The sequence below is a fragment of the Hibiscus syriacus genome, unplaced genomic scaffold, assembly GCF_006381635.1.
Source record: "Hibiscus syriacus cultivar Baekdansim isolate YM2019G1 unplaced genomic scaffold, ASM638163v2 tig00110831_pilon, whole genome shotgun sequence".
NCBI classification, from domain to species: Eukaryota; Viridiplantae; Streptophyta; class Magnoliopsida; order Malvales; family Malvaceae; genus Hibiscus; species Hibiscus syriacus.
In genome coordinates, this window is record NW_024062882.1 from 4,827,929 (window position 1) to 4,846,073 (window position 18,145).

The 18,145-nt window shown below is 34.0% G+C and overlaps 2 protein-coding genes across 3 annotated transcripts; one reads left to right on the top strand and one right to left on the bottom strand.

The window, feature by feature from the left end:
• The first annotated feature begins 892 nt into the window (after window positions 1-892).
• On the top strand, window positions 893-2,794 carry LOC120142919 (cytochrome P450 86B1-like). The gene is made up of 2 exons (XM_039157382.1): window positions 893-2,162; window positions 2,266-2,794. The coding sequence occupies exons 1-2, from the start codon at window positions 927-929 to the stop codon at window positions 2,668-2,670; spliced, it is 1,641 nt and encodes a 546-aa protein (XP_039013313.1). The 5' UTR covers window positions 893-926; the 3' UTR covers window positions 2,671-2,794.
• Window positions 2,795-2,902: 108 nt separating this feature from the next.
• On the bottom strand, window positions 2,903-12,378 carry LOC120142920. Of its 2 annotated transcripts, none has more exons than XM_039157384.1 (13): window positions 12,224-12,378; window positions 11,501-11,859; window positions 11,094-11,171; window positions 10,360-10,514; window positions 9,875-9,950; window positions 5,687-5,754; window positions 5,347-5,602; window positions 5,016-5,120; window positions 4,783-4,889; window positions 4,636-4,689; window positions 4,461-4,544; window positions 3,725-3,888; window positions 2,903-3,332 (listed from the first exon to the last, which is right to left on the bottom strand). In XM_039157384.1, the coding sequence occupies exons 2-13, from the start codon at window positions 11,802-11,804 to the stop codon at window positions 3,182-3,184; spliced, it is 1,602 nt and encodes a 533-aa protein (XP_039013315.1). In that variant the 5' UTR covers window positions 11,805-11,859; window positions 12,224-12,378; the 3' UTR covers window positions 2,903-3,181. The 2 variants fall into 2 exon arrangements, with proteins under 2 accessions (XP_039013315.1, XP_039013314.1); XM_039157383.1 differs by having other exon boundaries at window positions 5,016-5,132.
• Between the last annotated feature and the right edge of the window lie 5,767 nt (window positions 12,379-18,145).

Below are 18,145 nucleotides of genomic sequence, written 5' to 3' on the forward strand. Positions count from 1 at the left end.
AATGATCATTGTTCAAAGAAAAGAAAGATTATAAGTATAATTAACACATAAATATTGATTACGATTATAATCAATAGTTTAATGAATTCATAAATAAATAAAATTATAACTAAAATATACATGAACTTATATTACAATAAATTCTTAAAAAGGCATGTGAAGTATACTATAGCATATGAGATAATAATACAGAGCGATTTCATGAACACGAACAAACGTAAGATTTTATATATATAATGATTTAAATTTATAATGTTTTCGACAAATTGGAAAATTTTATAGATACTAAATTAGATCATCAACCGAAAATATAAATAAAATATTTTAAAGTATAAAAAAATTAAAATGTCTAAAAAATAAGACGGTCTTTTAACATCTCTCGATCCATCCCTGTTCTAGAAGCTAGGCGTAGGTGAAAAAGTAATGATAGTAATGATACCAGACTACCTTATTTTATTCTAATATGTATCTGCCAGGTGCTATCTTGCATCTACAATTCTTAAAATAATTTCATAGTCAACATCCAAAGACAGCAACCTTAAAACTAAAACTAAACTAAACAACAAGACATTGCGGTGAACAGAAAAACAGTCGCACTTAGGTTATCAGCCCCCCACCCACTTTCCGTCCCACATCGTCAAAAAAAAAAAAAAAAAAAAACCACTGCTCATCTTCGCCAAACATTCCTTAATCGAGTGAAACTTTTTCGACAATTTTTTGTCTCAAAAATGAAAAACATTTTTATTTTACACACTCAAAGTTCAGCTCACCAAATCGAACCAATTCGGGCCAAAACATGCACGCGAAGAAACGCCTTGCCCATCTGCCTATCTGTACATCAAATTCTCTTGTTATAATTGACGCGTTGCTCACTGATCAAATTCCCCATGCAAAATTTGCTCTCTTTCTTTTGTCATACTAAAACGATGATCAACCCTATCGTGAATTTAACTTCGTCTTCCTCGTTTTCCGACGATGGTTTCGTCGGAAACTTTGTTTGGAGGAGGTTGTTTTTCTTGCAATATCTTCAGGTTGTGGAGCTGATGCTTGCTGCTGTGGTTTTTGTTGTTATACATTCGTTGGGGCGAAAACGACGCCATGGTCTCCCTGTTTGGCCCTTGCTCGGAATGTTACCGTCGTTGGTGACCGGTGTCCGGGCCGACATGTACGAGTGGATATCGGACATACTTTGCCAGCAAAACGGGACTTTCGAGTTCAAAGGTCCGTGGTTTAGTAGCCTCAACTGCGTGGTTACGTCTGATCCACGGAACCTCGAGCATCTTCTCAAGACCAAGTTCTCTGTTTTCCCCAAAGGGCCTTATTTTCGTGACACTGTTCGTGATCTTCTTGGAGATGGGATATTCAATGCCGACGACGAGACGTGGCAACGGCAGAGGAAAACGGCGAGCATCGAGTTCCATTCGGCGAAGTTCCGGAAATTGACGTCCGAGTCGTTGGTGGAACTCGTCCACGCCAGGCTCTTGCCCGTGCTGGAAAATGTAGTGAACAAATCGACCTCCATTGACCTGCAAGATGTTCTTTTGAGATTAACGTTTGATAACGTTTGCATGATAGCCTTTGGCGTCGACCCTGGCTGTCTCCGTCCTGGATTGCCCGAAATACCATTTGCCAAAGCATTCGAAGACGCCACCGAGGCGACGGTTCTACGTTTTGTCACCCCGACATGCGTATGGAAAGCCATGAGATGTCTTGATTTAGGGACTGAAAAGAAGCTGAAAAGATCGATAAAGGGTGTCGACGAATTCGCACAAGAAGTTATTCGGACAAGGAAAAAGGAACTGTCGTTACAAAAGGAAGACGAGAAGCAAAGATCGGATCTGTTGACGGTGTTCATGAGATTGAAAGATGAACAAGGCGAGCCATTTTCAGAAAAGTTCTTGCGTGATATTTGTGTCAACTTTATACTTGCCGGAAGGGATACTTCTTCGGTGGCGTTGAGCTGGTTTTTCTGGTTGCTGGAAAAGAATCCCATTGCCGAGGGAAAAATTCTTGCAGAGATTAGTAGAATCGTTAATGAAAGAGACGACTTGAAGAGTCCATTGATTTTTAGACCAGAGGAGATAAAGAAGATGGATTATTTGCAGGCTTCATTATCAGAGGCTCTGAGATTGTACCCTTCGGTTCCAGTTGATCACAAGGAGGCAAGTAATTCGTTTATCTATATTAAATTGACAAGTTGAACCTAAAATCGATCGATTCGATCATCGATTGTTAAACCTAGTTTTCCGTCTATGTTTCTTTCAGGTTGTTGAAGACAATGTATTTCCAGATGGAACAGTGCTAAAGAAAGGTACAAAAGTCATCTATGCAATCTATGCGATGGGTAGAATGGAAGCCATATGGGGAAAAGACTACCAAGAATATAAACCAGAGAGATGGTTAAGAGACGGCCGGTATATGAGCGAGTCGGCCTACAAATTCACCGCATTCAACGGCGGTCCTCGACTTTGTTTAGGGAAAGATTTTGCTTATTATCAGATGAAATTCGTGGCCGCCTCGATCTTGTATCGCTACCGCGTGAAGGTGGTGAAAGGTCACATCGTTGCGCCAAAACTTGCCTTGACAATGTACATGAAGCATGGTTTAAAGGTGAATTTGACCGAGCGACATGAATCGGAGCTTCGAGCATACCTCAAGAACAATAATTGAATGTCTTGCTTCTTAAGAGATGGGGTTAAACCATATTGATGTAAGGGGGAAGATGTGATGGTATTATTTAGAGTGGTTTTTGGTAATGCTTAGGATGATAAAATAATGGGAGTTGGTTTGTCTTTTCCAGGTTAATCTAATCAATGAGTATAAACATAATAATTATATTTATACTGAGATTAAAAATAATATTAATGAAAAAAGCATCCTTAAGAGAGTTTATGTTCTCTCATTTGCTTCCCAACAATAAGAGGACTTATACCAGCTACTCCAAAATAATGCAATTTCGGGCAACAAAACCCGAATATCAACGTCTTATACAACGATTACTGGATAAAAATGAGAAACCGAGTTCAAAACTCCCAGAGAACTCACGATGAATTATTATGCAAGACTCGTGTCGTTGCGATGGTTAATGTACCTAGAGACTGCGTAGTTACAAGAAATTCCTCACCCGCATTCGAAACTGTGCAGAAATCCAGCCGCTAACAGATTCGAAACAGGTTTACCTTCAACTATGAATCCACATGGGTTCTAAGGAGAGAGGTTTCTCACCCCATGAACGGGAAACAGCTGGTGCTCCGGCCGGAGGTGCGTGCACTGTTATGGGAAGAACCCATTCGCATTTGTCTCTACCTTCTATTAAAAGAGGATGCTCATATCTGAATTCATGATTAAGAACAGTCATATTTGGCAACATAAGAAGCATAAATATTCTAAATTTCAATAAAACTTAAAAGCATAGATTACACTAATGGCAAGCCATTTCAACTTCGGAGTCGAAATATAACCTCTATGCCAAAAGAAGTTTCCGAGTTTAGATAACAATTTACAGAGAATTCGACTGACAAATCATATCATAAAAAATCTATTAAATAGGATGGCAAGTTTTTGGAATGAAACTATATATAGCCGGTTGTCGGAAAATTATCACGATTACGTTAAAAAGGAAAGAAAAAGAACTTCCAAGACATTTGATAATCTTCGACCATTAGTAATAAACTCTTTTGATAAGATAGTAAGTCTATTGGAGAGTACCACCAAATGGTCATACCTTGTCCAGTCTACATTCTTGGGAGTAGTGAAGAATTCAAATCTTAGAACCCATTTCACCAAGACATGAGAAGTGGAAAACGACATGGGACCATCCATGGGAATAGAAAAAAGAAAACTTGTCTGTATCAAATCAGCAACAACCTCATGATGATCACTCTGGACCTAAAAGAACAATAATCAATAAACAATGTTACCATAGCTGTCTGAATATGCAGGGAAAGGATTCAGTTTTTCAGTCATGGAGGTTCACAAAAGAAACGGCTTGAAACTGCCGAACTGATACAAATGGTGTGTTCTACGCAATATGTATTGAAATAGAATTACAAGAAACAAAATTTGAAAAATCATTATTTTACTCCCAAGTTAAGTTTATTTCTTTTCTTAGTAAAGGAATGGTTTTATCAAAATCATAAAAGGGTTTATTCAATGTGCTTTTATGAAGTATAATCGAGTAAAACCTACTAGAAAATGAAAGCTTTTGGGATGACGAACACTATCTAAAAATTAAAAAAAAAAGATTCTAGCAATACAAAACTTCTTAACAACCAACAAGCATTTGCAAATGTGCCATTTTCTGAGCATAAAAGTGCATGAATGTGTGTGAAACAAATTATCACAGATTTCATGAACGAAAAAAACAGACTAAGCATGTAATTGAGTTTAATCTATGAAAATCAATATTCTAATTCATGAGTCCAACGTAACTGTAGAATCAAAATTTTGGAAAGGCACACCTTAGTAATTGTTGGGGAATTCCTTCTAGAAGGATGAACAAAACGACGACTTATTGTCTCAGAAGTTTCAAGCGTGACTGTAACCTACAGAATGGAAATTATTCCAGTAAATTACAAGATTCATAATTCAATAGGTCATAGTTTTATCGCTTGCTTTGGTCATAATCTGCAGTACCTCAAGGCATCTTCTAGAACCTTCTTCATGAAAGAAAGTAAGAGTCCCGCCTATCTGTTATTGGAACAGATAATTATAAGTACAAGTGAAACAATGGATGCAAATTCATTGAAGGAGAAAGAAGCTACAGCTTAAAACTGATATTACCATATCACTGAAATAATAAGTGGACTCAGAGTTCTTAGGGGAAAATCTTAGCAAAACTTGGTCGTCCATCCTGATATTATATGACCTTCCTCGAATAAAGCCTTCTGCTGCAGAAAATATTGGTAACAAATAAGTTTACCAGGATCAGCTTATGAGACAGTTCAAGGCTAGATTCATGCTTCATTAGCAACAAACAGAAAACAAACATGGGGGCAGAATGTCTGGTGCTTTACATGCTAAAGGTTCATTAGCTCCTGGGCCGAGTGCAGAATTTACCCCTGTTATATAATTACCAGCTAGTGATCTTGTAGAAGTGTGCTTCTGTCTTGGAGATATGGCTGATGATATGTCTGCAAGAAAAGATCTACTTCAAAAGACATTTTAAGAACCAGAAAACATATTTTGGATCAATTGATTAGCATTGCTTCTGCAGGTCTGCTTAAAAACTTAAAAGTTACCACAGCAATCCAACAGAAAAGAAATACAAGAGAACATAATGACAAAAGGAGGGAAACAAATTCAGAACAAATAGTGACACCGTGTAATAAAGTATAGAACAATTACCAGGACTAGAATCATGCAAGACCTCTGCTATCGATAACCGTGGAAGCCCTACATTTGAAGATAAACTCAAAAGGTCTCCCTCATGATATGGACCATCTCTATTTGAAGATCTGGCTGCTGATGATTGCAACGATAGGGAACTCAAGGTTTTATAAAGATGTTCCTTTGACGGATTAAAGGATGAAACAGAAGATATTTCATCCCTTGAGCTCTCATACCCTTCCTCAATACTGTCATACAGGTCACTCACTCTGGCCTGTAACACATTTTTTCAGTTATCATTCAACTAAAAGAGTAAGTCAAAAGCATTAGCACATAGCAGCATTACTAACAGTCGTACCCAATCTGAATCTCCATCAATCTCTTTCCAGTAAATATCTGTTTGGATGGTTGTAGCAGGAACAATGCCTGAGTCATCAAAAATGAAAAAAATAGTCATTTTTCTATATTCTGATATGCAGAGTATACCGACTCCCATCACAAACTGTAGTTGAGACTTATTTAATTTCTTCCTTATACCAAACCCCAGCCATGTTAACTGGACTTTTCATTTTCCTAAAGTAGTCATGTCAGATACTGGTGACTGACACATACATTGACATGGGTATGGGTTGTGATCCTCCAAATATAAATAAAAACTTGGAAAAAAGTTGAGCATAACAGTATAAGGAACATGTATCCAACACTCATCCCAAGTCAAGGTAACATAGAATTCAAGAATAAAATGTTTACATACATAACTGTGTCTTCCTGCTTTATTGTTCAAGTTATTACATTCATTTCTCAAAACTTAGTGAAAATTTCTTGACTACCAAAACATAATCCATCTTATAAAAAGCGAAAGTCACCACCTAGTACTTGTCAATTATTTTATGAAATTTAATTTTACCCAAATCTCTCTCTGATCATAATCCTATTGTGCTGGAAGAAGATAGGCAGAACTGGGGCCCCAAACCTTTTAGATTTTTTAATTATCTATTGAAGGAAGAAGGTTTTGACATTTTGGTTGAGAATTCATTAGCTGATCTGGAAAAGAAGAAAGGAGGTAGGGGAATTTTCAACATACTAAAAGGTACTAAAAAGAAGATAAGAAATTGGTCCAGCAATAATCATATGGGGATCTCAGAGGCTATTTCAGATATTGATTCCAAAATTAATGATTTGGAATTGAAGTCACAAGGTGCAGCCTTTTCTCAGCAAGATAGGGACCAGTTAATGTTTCTCAGAAGCGAGTTATGGAGACTGCACAGAATAGAGGAGAGCATTTGGTGCCAGAAGTCTAGAGTGAGGTGGGTAAAAGAGGGTGACAGGAACACGAGGTTTTCCCATTTAAGTGCCTTGAACAGAAACAGAACTAATGCTATTAACTACTTGAAGGTGGAGGGTGTGGAATTGACAGATATAGCTCAGATTAAGTCTCATGTCTCGGATTATTTCAGAAGAGCATATAATATGATTACTACGCTGGAAGTGGGGGAATTTGATCTGATTTTCGCAATGCTATCTGTGGAGCAAAGAGATAGTCTTGAGGAGAGGTTTTCAGAACAGGAAGTTTGGGCAGCAATTTCTTCATTAGCTAGTGATAAAGCCCCTGGACCTGATGGCTTTACTATGGGATTTTTCAAGTATTGGCCTTTGTTAAAGGAGCAGATCATGAAATTCGTCTGTGACTTTTATAATGGCTGAAAATGGGATCACGGAGTTAATCATGCATTCATCTCCCTTATACCTAAGAAACTTAATCCAGAAAGTTTAGAAGACTACGGGCCAATAAGCCTTGTGGGCAGTCTATATAAGATTATTTCTAAAGTTCTATCCAAAAGGTTGGTTTCTTGCATAAATGACCTCGTAAGTCCTAACCAGTTCGCTTTTATTCCGGGTAGACAACTGCTAGACTGTGCATTCATTGCTAATGAAGGTATAGATTATTGGAGGAAGCAAGGGAGGAGAGGGATAGTCTTCAAAGTGGATTTTCGAAGAGCTTATGATACGGTGGAATGGCCGACTCTTCTTAAATTATTGAAAGCTATGGGTTTTGGGGAGAAATGGATTTCTTGGATAGAATATTGTCTTTCTTCAGCATCAATTTCAGTTCTTGTTAACGGGTCTCCTACAGAAGAGTTTCCAATGATTAAAGGGTTAAGACAAGGCTGCAGTCTTTCCCCTCTATTATTTAATTTAATTGGCGAACTCCTTCATAAAATGTTGACTAAAGCTGCTTATTTGGGACTTTTTCATGGGTTTGACATTGGTAGATCAGTTAATCCTTTCCATTTAACTCACCTTCAGTTCGCTGATGATCTTATTCTATTCTGTCATGACTCTCTGTCTAATATCCAAAACATCAAAAGAGTGCTGAGGATCTTCAGTTTGATGACAGGGCTGCACTTAAACCTTTCGAAGAGTAATCTGTTTGGTATAAATGTTGAAGATGCTACCTTATATGAATGGGCGAATGTAATTGGTTGCTCAGTGGGCTGTTTCCCCATGGAATATCTTGGCTTACCTACAGGTGCAAAGAAAAATTCTGAAGTACTTTGGGAACCGGTTATACAGAATTTTAACAGTAAGCTAGCTAGTTGGAAGGCTAATTCATTGTCAATGGCGGGCAGACTGGTGCTTATAAAATCGGTATTGTCTTTGTTACCGATTTTCTTCTTATCCATGTTTAAAATGCCGCTCAAAGTCAGGCAGAAAGTTAATTCTTTGATGGCTAACTTTCTTTGGGGGGAAAGATCAAACAAAAATCATATGCATTGTGTTAACTGGCAGACAGTTAGCAATCCTTTGGAGGCTGGTGGTTTGGGAGTTTTGAATATGAATATCGCAAATAGGGCTATGTTGGGTAAATGGGTGTGGAAATTTGCAAATGAGAAGGAATCACTTTGGAAAAAGGATGATATGTAGCAAAAATCATGCTAGTACTTTATCCTTGTCAATTTCTAACGTTGTTTCGAATCAAGACTCTTGGATTTGGAAAAGTATTGTGAACAATTATTTGAAAGATGATGACATTGGAGCTTGTTTGAGGTATCATACTAGGGCTCAATTGGGGGATGGTAAGTCTATTTCGTTTTGGAATGATGTTTGGGTAAATGACTTAGCCTTGAAGACGCAATTTCCAAGGATTTTTGCTTTATCTAACAACAAAAGGGGTAAGGTGGCAGATTTTGGTAGTTTTGATGCAAATGGGTGGGTGTGGGATGTTCAAACTAGAAGGAGCTTATGTGATTGGGAATTAGACCAATGGGTCGAACTTTTGGCAACAATAAACTGTTTTAATCTATCTGATTCAATGGAGGATTTTCTTTCTTGGTCTGGGAAGGGGGATGGTCTATTCTCAGTGAAATCTTGCAGGTTGGCCTTATCAAATAGTCAAGATGAGGGTTTTTCTTGGAAGAGGTTGGTATGGACAGGTTTGGCTCCTCCTAGAGTAGAAACCTTCCTCTGGCAATTCACTCACAAGAAATTGGTAGTCAAATTGGAGTTAAAGAATAGGGGGTTCCTATGGAAGACGTTCTTTGTCCACTTTGTAAAATGAATGACGAATCAGTTCAGCATCTTTTTTTCTCATGTTCAGTTGCAAGGGATCTTTGGAACAGATTTCTAAGGATTTGGAACATCTATACAGCTTTGCCTAATGATCCACTAGTTTTGTTGAGTTCTTGGTCTGATTTAAAGAGAGACTCACCCATTTGGAAGTTCATCCCAGCCGTAGTTCTTTGGTCTATTTCGAAAACAAGGAATTCAATTGTGTTTGAGAATTATAGCCTTGATATAACCTCTCTCTTTTTCATAATAAGATTTAGGTTGGCTAAATGGTTTCTAGCTAAGTTTCCACTATTTAAAATTCCAGTGGATTTCTTGATAGGGGACCCCTCAATTGCAAACAAGTTTGCTCTTAAGAATAATCACAGAAGTGAGACTTTGGCATCCTCCCCCGACAGATTTCTTTAAGTTTAATGTGGATGGGGCTGTCAGGTCTGATGTCTTTTGAGAGACTGTAATGGTATCATTTTATCGACTTTCTCTGTTAATATTGGTCCAGAACCTCCTCCGTTGGCTGAACTGAAAGCTATTAAAAAAGGCCTAGACTTTTTCCTTTCATCAGCTTGGGCTAAAAAAGGAAGACTGATCATAGAAAGTGACTGCAAATCTGCAGTAGACTGGATATTGCTACCAAATTCAGTTCCTAGTTTTTTCAGTTCCCTAGTCTTAGATATTGTGTCCTTAGTTCGAGTGAGGGCGGTCATTATTCGTTGGATTCCTAGGGGTTGTAATTGGGAAGCAAATATATTAGCTAAGGATGGGATCGGTTAATTGTAAGGTCTTCGGTGTACTGTTTTGTAATAATCTCTATATTCAATAAACTAAGGCACTCTTTTCCTCCTTCCGCTAGTTACTCTTTTCAAGAGGTAACTAAGAGGGAGGTTTTTAATGAGGCCTATTATTCCTATAAAAAAAAAAGATATAGAGAGGAGGTAGTAACTAGTAACAATGATGGTAAACTTGAAATATGGCAACTTACCATCACTTTGACCATCTTCCATTACCAAACCATTTCCTTTCTGAGTTACCCACACTTGCAAAGGGACACGAGCCTCCTGTAAGGATTCAAAGTTCATAAATATCATCTCTTGAGAGTATATGCAATTTGGTCACTGGATTCGGACATCAACAAGTTCAATCCGATTCCAAGATCTAGAGATCTGAATGAGAACAAATGCAAAGAAACACATGCATATATGTGACAAAATGTCCATATGTGCAAAGTTATGGTTTTACATATTCAATAATAAGCCGGATAAACAGGATAAATTGGTAAAATGTCATCAATGTTAAATACTAGTGCACAAAAAATGAAACAAGCATAAAAGCCTGAAATTTAACAGAATTCTTATTTTCAGGAGCACTAGGCCTATTAGCTAGTCAAATATCTATAGTTCTGAAAGACAAGAACAGAAGATGATTTGGGGATCCATAATAAAACCATGAAGATTAAGTAAAACCAACCACTTCAGTAAGATCTACTGAATCCTTGCTGGAGTGACCATTTTCCAGAATCAGCCATCGAACAAACAGTTTACTCTCTATATAATATAAATAACGAATGGTAGAACCCTTGTAAGATGGTGGTATAAGGCTAGGAAGCACAGCCCGTACAAGATCTGCATATCAATGTCAAATGTCAGTTACAGAAATGAATCTTGTTAAATCAGACTATCGAAATAATAGTATGGTGGAAAGCTGCAACATTTAACAACAGCAAGGGTTAACAAAATACTATTAGCCAAAAAACAAAAGTGTTCAATTCAAAACATGCATGACTTGACGGCCACTGTCACACGATTAGTTATGCTGACAGTTATCAATAATGTACTTTAGATTTCATCTTGGAAATCGCATTTCTGCATATTTATCCTCTTTTGCTGATAATATACTTGGCACTTGCACTTCTGCTTTTCTCTTAGATAAAATTCATCCTTCTAATCATTATTCTCTCTCTAACAAGTCAATGAACTGAATGAAGTATTATTCCAGACGGTAATTTCAACCAACAATTTCAATGAGCAAAACCAGGGTTTGACCAAAACATGATGACAGAGTCATTGAGACAGCATGGCCAGTATACAGAAACACTCATCAATAGCATATTAACATATTTTGAGGAAGAATCTTACACCCCTGCAGGCCTGCACTTAAATATATCAACTAAACCATTAGAAAAAAGCAGGAAATAGACTAACAAGTTTTTGCATAGCCAGACGGCACAATCTGATTTGAAATGATTGATTGTGTTGAACAGTCCAAAAAAACATGTTCGCCTGAAATAAGATTAAGAGCAATAATATAAGTAAAAAAAATATTTAAATTAAAACTAAAAAAGTGTAGAAGAGCATTGCAACAATATGATCTTTTTCTTCAGGTATCAATCTCAATTCTATGCATATCCATGGAGAAAAAAAAGTAACAAAAATGTAGACTAAATTGCTCAATATAAACAAATTACATGAATGCTAAAAGTTGAGAAGAAATGAAAGATGATAGCAATTTCGATAAACTTCTTTATACTGATAATGACTCCTTTGCCCTCATGGAAAAATAAGATTTTTCAATTCAATCTCTTTAATATTCACATATGCAGTATACTAACCTCTCCTTTGCTTCGTTCCAGACACTGGTTTTTGGGTGGCAAACCATTGAGTGTCCAACTTCTCGATCCCTTTGACTTCGAACCCAAGCTTTTCAATCAAAAGCGAAGGTACACCACTACCAGAATAGTCACTGGTAAGAGGATTGCAGATCTCAATTGTAACATAAACAGAATCTCCAGGTCTGTATACATCTCTATCTGTCTGCAGTTTTAGTGTCGGATTCAATCCCTTCTTATCACCTTCTTCAGAATTACCTTTATCTGATCCCCCGCCTCCAAACAAAGAAAACCTGGACGGCAACATTGCCTCTAAACTGTTTTCATCAATCTTCGATGAAATTCTTTGACAATGTATAAACCTGCAGAATGCATAGGAAATCCGAAATTATATATTATTTAGATGAGATCACGAATCCTGTCACAAAGAGAAAGAATAATCTGAAACCTAAAAGCAGCTAATTAGCTATTCTGTTTGGCGTACAAATTTTAAGAAAGACAAATTGAACCAGTTTGCGTTCCATTTTCTCGTGAATCGAACGGAAACTAAATAACTCCGTTAATATAATGTGAAAAAAAATCCAGAATGCAACAAATTATGACCGATATACAGAGAGATCCATTTTGAAGATCCGATAAGGGAAAAGATTAGATCGCGTTGTATGTAATTGAGATCACTATGAAAATAAACTGGATATGGTAAGATAACGAATGGATCAAACGTACCTGATAAAATTACAATGACATGAATTAAAAGAAAATGGAGATCTGAGCTCAATCTCTAACCGCCCAAGCCAGATTTGAAACCCTAATTCGCTTACCGTTTGGTTGATGAAATAAAATGGAAATTTTTAAAAAAAATTGTTTTCAATTGAAATCTACTCAGCTGTTAATTAACAGAGGCCATGGCAACAGTACGGCAGCATAAATCAGTTATGGCTAAAATCTTCGAAGAGTACCTACGCTTCTCAAATTTTTAGTAAAAAGCACATTTAGGAATGGGCACGGGTCGGGTTTGGGTCGAGTTTCGACCAACCCGACCCGACCTGAAAATTTAACACCCTCCACCCTACCCTATCCAACCCGAAATATATATACCCTCCACCCGACCCGACTTTTCAAGATAAGATCCAAAACCGACCAGACCTGACCCGATCCGAAATAATAAAAAATATTATTTTTATTAATTAAAATAGGGATTTAATTGAAAAAAATAAAATAGAAGGATATTACTGTAATTATCCCTAAATATATAAGATATAATTATATTTTTTTGGACTGAGTCGAGTATTTTTCACTCTAAACCCAAACCCGACCCGACCCGAACATTACCTTTAAAAAACTGAATCGAAATGGATTTTTAAAAAATTCCACCCGATCGGATCAGGTTGGGTTGAGTCGAAACCCCTCAGGTTCGGTTGTCATGCTCATCCCTAATTACACATTCCTTTTATCTTGGGTAAAGCACATGTCATTGAACTATGCAAAAATAATCTTTTTAACCATCAAACCTTCAAATATTACAAAATAATCATTCATTTGATCAAACTATTATAAAATAAATTTCGATAAGTTTAATGATCTTTATATAATATTTTTATGATTTTAGTTACCATTTTTGTAATGATTTGATGAATTTAATGACCGTTGTGTAATTATTTAGAAGTTTAGTAACCATTTTTTAATATTTGAAATTTTGTTGACAAAAAATATTATTTGACATAGTTTAGTGACTTATGATGTATTTTACCCATTTATTTTTGTCATAATGACACAAATTGCTCCAAACGTTTGACTAAATAATTATTTTGACATCTATTGTTTTTTTTGAGCATTTTGGTCCTTAATGTTTTATTTTCGGACAAAAAAGGCCTATTTGTTGATGAAATCGTTAGTTAATTAATGATCAACACTAAAATATAGGGGTCTTCTTGTCCTACAATGAAATGTTGGGAGTAAAAATGCTCTAAATAAAAAGAATAATAGCTAACGTGACTATTTGGTAAATGTTACAATCTTTTGTTTTAAAATGAAATATTTGAGGTTAAAAAAAGAATATGAGTCAAATTGGCTACTTAGTCCAACATCAAAGCTATATTTTAGCATTATCACTTTATTTTTTAATATATATATTTTTATTTAATGAATATTTTATGAAAATTACTACAATATTAGAAAATAATTTTTATTAGTGTTTATTGATTTATGACTTTAACTTTTAGGGGATAATAATAAAATTTCCTGTGAATATCTATATAAATGATCATTTTGTCAATCTATTATTTTTTAACATTTTAGTCTCAACATTTTTATATTTTGTTAAAATAGTCTTTGTTAAATAAAAAATATTAATTAACTAATAGTTAATATATATTATTGACGTAGTATTTTTACCTGTATTTAATTAATTATATGATAAATTAATTTCAAAACGGTGCAAACTACTGTTCCTCGTTGACCTTCTCAAAACAGAGTTGGGTGCAAGACTGGCTCCCTCTTCTATAGAAAATTTATCTTTTGTTAGGGAAAAATTGAAGGGAACAATGAAAACAATAATATTTTAAATTTTCATATTAAAAGGTTTAAATTCTCATGGGTAAGTTCAGCACTTCTCTTTCTAGCAGTAAGCCAGAGTGACATTGATTTCTCATATCACATCCCCATTTACTTATTACTCAATACCGCCTTGCTTGCAATCAGGGTGTTGCAAACAGGGGAGCCTCTATCCGTGTTGGCCGTGACACCGAGAAGGCCCGAAAAGATAAGCGCTAATAATGTCCTAACTATTATATCAATGCACAATTTCTTGAAATCCTTGAATTTAACATTCATGGTCATTGTCACTGACAGGCTACTTCAGAGACAGAAGGCCGACATCGAACATGGATCCTTACATCGCGACATCAGTGATACCGAGTGCTTAGTTTTAGATTGTTGCTTCCGTTGGGGATGATTTTGGTTAGTTACTAAAGAATTCAATGCATCATATTTAATTCGAAAATGAATATGAGTACATTTTTAAACCTTTACTTAAAATAAAAGTTTAATGTAAAAATGAGTGTTCAAACTATATTTAAAGTTAAATTTTAGTATCTAAATTTGTTTTGGTAAAAATAGTTGTTGAACATTTTTTATTTTAACCTTTTAGGTGTTTACCGTTAAAAAAAACTCGATAAGCGACATGTTTCACATTTATATTTTTGAATTTTTAAAAATAAAATATTATTTAAATATATATATGTTTTTAAAAAATCTGATCGTGACATGTGTCACTTAGCAAATTTTTTTAACGGTAAACACCTGAAAATGTAATGGAAAAAAACATTAAACACCTATTTTTAACGAAAAATTCTTTAGACCACAAAAATCAACTTTAAATATAGTTTAGACTTTAGACACTTATTTTTACATTAAGCTTAAAATAAATGTAAATGATTTTTTTACTAATGACATCAATTTTGGTCATTCTAAGTGTGGTAGGCGACTTCAGTCTTTCCTTGTCGCAACTACACCACAAATCATACAAAATTTCCTCTTCATCATTTGTACTAGCAACAAAATTGTGCAAACAATAGAATTCTGAATCATTTGTTGTATAGGATGAAATTATTTGTTGGTTGAGAGGGATTGTTGCCGTTCAAATTACGGGTGGCAATCGGATGGCGGGAAATCGAAAATCACGGGGATCCGAACCGATAAGGATGAGAAATAATCGAAATCTTCACCCATGGTGATGGGGAAGCAGAAAGTTTTATCCTCGAAGCTCAAATGGGGATAAGAACGAGGATTGTTAAATCAGAACCGTGGGAATAACCGAACCGTACTCGTGTGAATAACCATGGGGATCCTCGAAAAATATCCATTGGGATCCCTGATATTTTACAAAATTTAAAAAATATATTTATAATCATTTATCTATATACCCTTAATATATATTTTAGTTATATATATATATATAATACGATTGTGAGATTACGTGTTGCCAATGTTACATCTCAAAGGAACTAAAATTGAAGTTTAGATATTTTCTCATTTAATATACATTGATTTGTTGATATTGAAAATGGTTAACATTGTACATATACATTAGGTGTTAGATGAATATTGACGTTTGAAACTTTCATATTATAGATAGAAACTAATTTGAGACAATCTGACATATCTTATAAGTTTTAGGTATTGCATTGGTTTAAAAAATGTTTGTTTATTTTTTGAGATAATTATTAATCGAAACCCGCAGTGATCCTTTAGGGATGTGTACGGATACAAAAAAATCCTCAAAACATATAATAGAGATTCTCTAAAACTGTACCCACAAGGTTAGGGACAGAATGGATAATGTAAAACCGTCTCCGTCCCGTCCCAACCCACCCCACCCCGTTGCCACCCCTAGTTCAAATGTTTTGATAGAATAATATTTTATGGGTGTAGAAATAATTTTTGAGTCACATTTTTTTTTCAAATTATAAGGATTTCATATATATATTTTACATTTTTTTATTAGTTTGAGATGATTATAAAGTAGTATTTGCTCATAATCTTAGTTATTGACAGCTTACACACATCATGCATACGTTGCTACTTAAACTTAAGACCTCAAGGGAGAACAACACTTCTTTTAACTACCAATGTCACTTAATGTGTTTGTCTTTCTCGATTTTCATATTTAAATACTTAATAATTCTTTTTCCTTCCTAATATATAATCTTAGCTTCATCCCTATAATAATCATTGTAACATAAATTTTATATCGGACATAAATTTTTTAAGGGTGTTCAAATATAAATTTATTTATTTTTATCTTATTTAGTACTGTGATTAAAGACCCTACACATGTCATTGTTATCATCCATTTAATTTGTATTCGTTGATATAGAACCTCAACTACCTCTAAGAAGATTTTAAATCTTACGTGATACTAACCGAATAAGACTTTAAAACTAGTGGTTGATAAAATGCTTTTTAACAGTGCTCTACATTAACCCTAAAGATATAACTAGGCAGGAATGAACTTAGGCATGGGCAGATTATCGTCCCTAAAAAATTAAAATTACTATATATTTTAGATTTTATATATGTATTTTTTTATTAAAAATTTGTTTTTGCTCTTAAAATTTTGTAAGTTCAAGTTTACCTCCTGAAATTTTATAAGTTCAAGTTCGCCCCTTCAACATAAAATAATACATTTGTCTATGTGATTAGGGGAAATCTTGGGATGGGGTCTCAAATGCTCAATTAATTGTCCCAAAAAGGGTTAAATATTGCAATTATTTTGAGAAGAAAACATGATTAAGCTATTTAGAGATGCCTAGGGTCCTCAAGGCCAAAGGGAATGCGTGAGCCATAAGTTCCCTTGTTGAGAATCTATGAATGTGTTCAGAATATCAAAATATCAAAATTTATTCTTGTTAGTTTATGTAGTAAAAATTGAACAAATGATTAAATTAGTCAAATTATTAATTTATATAATATGATTGATTGAATCAATGAATTAACAATAATTAAATACAAAATTTTAAGGCAAATTTCCCAAAAAAATAACCCTATCAATCTTTATTTCCCTGTCAGACATCCATGCAACTTTATTTTCTGATTTAACACCCTTTGCAAAAAGACGCGACCAATGCACCGCGCCTTACGCTATGTGGAGTCACGTGTAAAAATCGGGTGCTAATTTTGTAAATATTTCTAAACTTGTGCCTAATATATAATTAATTTATGTTAGGGTGATTTCTGTGTAAAATCGTCAACTTTATTTATTTATTTTTTGTGTGTGAAAAAAACTTTCTACATTAAAATCTTTAATTATTCTTTTGTAAATTATTTTATAAATCGATAAATTTTGATTTTTACATAAAATTACACAATACGTATAATCTAATATATGAAAACTTTGAGGGTAAATAATTTAAAACATGAATAATTTTATAAAAGTTTTATAACTAGTATTTCTTTTACAAAATGATGATGATAAGAAATATTTTATAATTTAAAAAATTATAAATTTCATATATTTTTGAAAAATTTATTGACTTTTAAAATTAATGGTTTAAAAATATAAAAAATATTAAAATAATTGATTCTTTTGCTTTACATTCTTTTTTTATTAAATTTTATTCACTTTTAATTCTTTTTTATTGTATTTTATTTATTTTTAAATATATGAGTTATAATTCAAATTAATCATTTATTCTGATATTATTCAAATTAATTAAGAAAATTTATGGTAAAATATTTCTAAAAGAAAAATATAAATACATACATGAAAATCTAAAGATTTTTTTTTCTTTTGTGTTACTCTCTAAACTTGTAACAAAATTCAATAAAAAATGTAAAACTAAAAAATATCACATATATATTTAAAATATTCTTTCTAATATTAATTTTAAAAAATATAAAATAATTCATATTTTAAATTACTAGTTATAATTTTTTTATAAAATTATTCATATTTTAAATTACTTACACTCAAAGTTTTCCTACACTAGATTATACGTATAGTATAATTTCATGTAAAAATAAAAATTTGTCAAGTTATAAAATAATTTGCAAAAGAATATTTAAAGATTTTAATGCAGAAAGTTTTTTTGCACACACAAAAAATAAATTAAAAAAGTTGACGTTTTTACAAAAAAATTACCCTAACAG

Coding starts and splice junctions, on each gene's coding strand:
- LOC120142919 (XM_039157382.1), top strand. CDS start 927: ATGATCAACCCTATCGTGAATTTAACTTCGTCTTCCTCGTTTTCCGAC. Junction 2,163..2,265: donor TTCCAGTTGATCACAAGGAG/GCAAGTAATTCG, acceptor TGTTTCTTTCAG/GTTGTTGAAGACAATGTATT.
- LOC120142920 (XM_039157383.1), bottom strand. CDS start 11,804: ATGTTGCCGTCCAGGTTTTCTTTGTTTGGAGGCGGGGGATCAGATAAA. Junction 9,951..10,359: donor CAGTAGATCTTACTGAAGTG/GTTGGTTTTACT, acceptor GAATCCTTACAG/GAGGCTCGTGTCCCTTTGCA. Junction 3,889..4,460: donor ATTCCCCAACAATTACTAAG/GTGTGCCTTTCC, acceptor TTGTTCTTTTAG/GTCCAGAGTGATCATCATGA.